The sequence below is a fragment of the Populus trichocarpa genome, chromosome 11 (genome assembly GCF_000002775.5).
Source record: "Populus trichocarpa isolate Nisqually-1 chromosome 11, P.trichocarpa_v4.1, whole genome shotgun sequence".
Taxonomy (NCBI): domain Eukaryota; kingdom Viridiplantae; phylum Streptophyta; class Magnoliopsida; order Malpighiales; family Salicaceae; genus Populus; species Populus trichocarpa.
Window position 1 is genome coordinate 1,730,808 of NC_037295.2, and position 5,365 is coordinate 1,736,172.

At 37.9% G+C, this 5,365-nt stretch overlaps 1 protein-coding gene across 1 annotated transcript; it reads right to left on the reverse strand.

The window, feature by feature from the left end:
* Nucleotides 1–3,760: 3,760 nt before the first annotated feature.
* LOC7484509 (uncharacterized) lies at nucleotides 3,761–5,365 on the reverse strand. Its single transcript, XM_002317162.4, has 2 exons — nucleotides 4,643–5,365; nucleotides 3,761–4,520 (listed from the first exon to the last, which is right to left on the reverse strand). The coding sequence occupies exons 1-2, from the start codon at nucleotides 5,133–5,135 to the stop codon at nucleotides 4,006–4,008; spliced, it is 1,008 nt and encodes a 335-aa protein (XP_002317198.4). The 5' UTR covers nucleotides 5,136–5,365; the 3' UTR covers nucleotides 3,761–4,005.

Below are 5,365 nucleotides of genomic sequence, written 5' to 3' on the forward strand. Positions count from 1 at the left end.
TTTTAAATTTTCTTCTTGTTTTGTTTATTTTCTGTCTCTTTCTGGGGCATGTGCAGAAAGAAAGAAGAGGAGGGAGAGAAGAGGGAAATGGCATAGGATTTAGCCTTTTTCAGAGACCCTTCTCTTAAATTGATCAATTGTCACTTTCCAGGCTTCCTGCTTCGAATTTCTCAGCAGTGAGCGTCTATCCCTGACTACATTTATTCCTCTCAAGTTTCTCTCTTTCTTTTTACTTTTTCCTCGATCTGGTGGAAACCTTAAACAATAACCATGTTCTATAACAATAAAAGGTCACTCGATTTATGATTTGATATGATCAGGCTTGTCTAGTTCAGCTTTCCTTGGGATCTTGTAAAACTGAAACATTTCCTGGTGGAAGGACAAGAACAGCCCAGATGTGGTGGTTGCTGGTTAGGCATGCTGGGGTTCCTAGGATTAGGGCATTAAGTAAGAAACAAAGAGGTGGAGGAACATTTTGAAACGGCATGTTAACCTTATTGATGACTGATGAATAAAGTTTTATCTCCCGATCCCGTGATATCCAGCAACTTAAACTATCCTAAGTGGTAACCAAGGAATATGAAAGCTAAAAATCCCAGAAGATGAACGAGTTGTTCGTGCTCTGCCCACATGTTAATACCAAAAAAGGTCTTAACTTTTCACAATTTCAGGTCGAACACCTTAGAAAATGATTGTTCTCCCTAAATCTTGTTCTTCATATGGACAACAAAACCACTCTATTGGACACTACTAGTATCATTCAATCCAGTGTTCGAGAGAACAATCTGTTAAAAAAGGATGAAGAATATAGTGAGGCATTTTGCCCTTTCCAAGTTCAGACCTGGTTTACAATTTTGTTGTATTCCATCGTACAGATGATGACGGCCTTGATTGATTCTAGCCGGTCCAAGGCCAAAGAAGTTTATGAACAAGAAGAGAACATACTGGTTTCACAGAGATAAAGATAGAGGCATTCCGAGGAGTGCTGTAGTTAGTCGATGTATATAGCAATTACTAGGGGTGAGCATTTCCGGTTCGGTCCGGTTTTGGACCAAAATAATTAACCAAACCGAAATTATTTTTTTTCAAGTTTTTGAACCGAACCGAACCGAACCGAAAACCGGTTCGAACCGACCATATTCGGTTCGGTTCGGTTCGGTTTTTTCCCCTTCCAAACCAATTTAAACCGAAATTATTTCAATTGAGTTTTTATTCTGAGTTTTTTCACTAACCATATTTTTTCAGGAATTCTATCTTCGTCTTGTTCTTAATTTCACAGATCTGTGCTTATTTTCACAGATCTGTACTTTCTCAACATGACTTTTTCTTAAAATGGTTGGGCATATATGACGAACAAAAGGAAAGAACAGAGGTCATTTGACTAGAAAAAAAAACAAAGGGAAGATCAAAAGATAGTTTACATAGATCCTCATCTGCTCATCATCCATCGAGTGCCAAACTTTATTTTGAATTTTTGTTCTCACAATACCAACATCAAGGAGAGCACAGAAAAGCCCTTTACTGGTTCAACATGATAATCTTCTTTGGTTACATATGCATGAAAAATTATACAATAATTACAGGATTATGTGAGAAATAGAAAGAAGAAGGGTAAAAAAATTAAAAACAAAATTAAAAAGGAACATGTCTCCTATAGAAGGAATAAAACAATTAAAAGTAAAATTACAAAAGTGATGATAGTGGCGTGCCTTTCAAATAGGAGGAGCATGGAGCATGGAGCATGGAGCAAAGCTTAACAAATAAAGGAGCATGAAGGAGAATTAAAAAGTAAAGATGCAGGGAGCAAATGGAAAAGAGAGATGGAGAGATGCAGAGAGTAAGGGAGGGGGCGGCTAGGTTTGTTTTTAGAGGAAAGTTAATTTAGGTTTAGGAATAGGAAAACATGCTATTTATACCCGTTTCTTTTTTTAAGTGCTGCCTGGCTTGGTTGAACCGGTTCGGTTCGGTTCGGTTTAATCGGTTTTAGACTTTAGAAACCGAAACCGAACCGAACCGGAATTTTTTTGTAATTTTTTAATCGGTTAATTCGGTTTTTTTTTTCGGTTCGGTTTTTTTGGTTATTTTTTTTTTCGGTTTTCTCGGTTTTTTCGGTTGTTCGGTTTTTTTGCTCACCCCTAGCAATTACTGTTTACATAAACAAAATAGAAAAGTCATTTGAAGAGCAAGGATGCCCCGTATGAACATGGATACTCCTAGCCGATCTATTTTGCCTTAGGTCAATGGAAGGCTGTCTTGGTACTTGTATACCTGGGATTGCAACGATAGGCCTATCGTCTCTAAAGGAATAGACCTTCATGTACAGACACAGTAAGAAACTCATCAGGGAGACTCTCTATCCTAAGATGGGAATAGAACCGCTTTCCTTGAGATTGTCGAAAAAGTCTCGGACAGTATTCTGTTCTGCTCTAACCCTCTCTGATCAGCCTAAACCCATCTTTCATCAATTAAAGAGATAAATAGTGCGTGCGTTAGATATAAGCACAAGCCTCGCCAACAACATCAGCTCTAACATTAACCTATTGGATTTATGGACCTTTTGTCCCTAAATAATCTAGGATTATATTATAGCACATGGGCTCAGGGCTCTATAAATAGCCTTGATCATATCCCTTAATACAAGGGATTTCTTCTTTTATTTCAAGAACTCCATATTCTTTCTTGTTGCCAGCACTATTTGCTGCAGTCTTCTCAGACTTTTTACCTTCTCAAATATCAGAAGGTCCTAACTCCTTTAAAAGACTATTTGATGGATTTTCGCATGCAAATAAATGAAAAACAGGTTTTAGTTTCTACAAAATCAAAGTTCGTATAAGATCCGATGTAAAAATTATAAATTATTCAGCTATAGATCTCACTCGCATGCGTCTTACAGGCACCATCCCTCCAGAAATGGGAGATCTATCTTTTCTTGGTTGGCCAAGACTTGGAAACAGCAGTTTTCATGGCTCTATATCCCCATTGAGCTGGCTCAACTGAATCGCTTGAAGTGCATCAGCTTTTCATTCAATGACTTCATTGGGGAGATCCCACCATGGTTCGGGTCCTTCACGAACTATTTCACAGGTTCCATCCCACAATCACAAGGAGGCTATGGACTTGTCTGCCAATAACTTGAAAGAGTTATACATGGCCAGCAATCAACTTTCAGGTTTGACACCTCCTAGCATCGTCAACATGTATACTATGGTACAGATCCTAGGACTCAACGATCATTGGCATGAAACAATAAAAGATCCTAGGACTCATGATCAGTTATGGCTTGGAGCATCATTCTTCAAATGAACGACTGGGATACTCTGTATTACCATTAAATTATAAATTATCAGCCGATCATCATCAAAGTCTTGAAATCATAATTGTAATTAAACTAAAAAGAATTGCACAGAGACAGAGATAACAAAACTGATTTGCCATTTCTGGATACATGTGGTTGTTTGCTTTTTTAGTGTTTGTTTGAGATTATGATTGAAGGTTATTTTTAAAGTGTTTTAAGTTTAAAAATATATTAAAATAATATATATTTTTAATTTATTTTTAATATTAGTATATCAAGCGATCTAAAAATATAAAAAAATTAATTCAAAACTAAAAAAAATTTCATAACTTTATAAAAATACAGATCAACTCCAATAACAAACACTCTTCTTATACTTAATTTTTGGTGCAATATTCATTCGTAACAGCAATGATTTCACCTAGCTATATATCTATTTACCAAGACAACGTTCACATTATGATATAGTAGAAAGCAAAATCAAGGGTTCTTTCGTATTCATCCCACCTTCAATCCAATCACCTTCAAACCCATATTCCTCCCACCTTAACTCTTACAAATGGGAGGTAATTATTTCCCTATACACAATGCACAAAGCCAAACTTAATTTACTCGTGGCCTTTGCCTTTGGCTAGTTGAAGAGCTGTGCTAGCTTGCTACCAAATCAAAACTTAATCCTCTTGAAATTAATTTAACAACGATCATGATGATCACCTATCAATGCCATCGCTTCTGAATGCAGCAGTCAAATGGCTAACTCCCGAACCACCCTTCCTTGCCAAATCATCTTTGCAATGGTAAACTCTCACAGGCAAAGGCTCAAACCCAGCAACTCTTCTTGCAGAAATGACCTCATGATCAGATTTTGTTCCCTTTCTTCTACTTGGCACTTCATTTGTTGTCCGCTTGTAGTGACCAAACCACTTTGCCTCCATGTACCCATATCGCCTCCAAGGTGCTACAGGCATTCCCACTCCTTTCATTGATTCTCTCATTGCATTGCACATTAATCTCACAATCTGCTTAACCTCCTCAGGCTTCCCAATGTACACTCGTGGAAAAACTTGAAGCAATTCAGTATAATGACTGGTGGGCCGAGCAATTATGAACTCCCCTGCTAAAAAAACTTCAACAATGTAGCGTTTTCCACTAACATTCACGTCTACGTACTCGTAATCTCCTGCTGGATGCCTCCCGAACTTCTCCCACCTTGATTTGCATAGACCTGGAGTCATTCACAAGAACAGATTAAATAAGAAAAATGTGCGATTTCTGACCACAAAAACCCCTGTATTACTGCGAAAATTCTGCAATAATTGCTATACATATATGGGAAGATGTACTAACCAGCATCAAAGCCTCGGTCGCGTAAATGCGACATTAATCCACGCTTAAAGTCGAGGTGGGACGACAATGAGGATCTTTCTCCTATGATACCACATGCAAGTTCTGTCTCTTTGCGAATCTTTTGTCTGACATCATCATCATCTTCAATGCTATTTAGCAAATTCTCCAACGTATCCTTGGTTTCAGAATAAGAGCAAATATCCAATGACTCATCATGTTGATCAATACTGTGTTTTGATTGTGGACGATGATGATCTTTCTGATCTTGATGAGCAAGATTATCATCTTCCTTCTTGTCGTGATCTCCTCCGCCTCTAAATTGATTCCTATACTCTCTCTCAATAAAAGAATTGACAAGATCGGAAAGATCTGCAGAATTGTTGTCAGGAGAGTAGTGCTCGCTCCCACTACTCTCGCAAAGCCTAATAGCCCGAGATGCCTCGTTGAAAGCTGCAGCTACCCTCTTGAACCTCACTGGACCGGTTTTAGCCATTTTTGTCTCACCGCTATATAAATCCAATTACCCTTTTCTTTATATGTATACTCTCTTGACCTCCCCTTTTCTTGAGAACGATTGAAGTAGCTAGATGTCTAGAAAACGCAGACTCTGGAAAGGGCTTGATGTCTGCAGGTTAACTTTTATCTGAGACTTAAAAGAAGATCAAGATGCATGGTGTAAATTGAGATGAGGAAATGATGTTGTCAATGGCACAAAGATGTCGA

Excerpts from the sequence above, each read along its gene's own strand:
- LOC7484509 (XM_002317162.4), bottom strand. The coding sequence starts at position 5,135 with ATGGCTAAAACCGGTCCAGTGAGGTTCAAGAGGGTAGCTGCAGCTTTC. Across the intron at positions 4,521-4,642 it reads CGACCGAGGCTTTGATGCTG|GTCTATGCAAATCAAGGTGG; the intron begins GTTAGTACATCT and ends GAATGACTCCAG.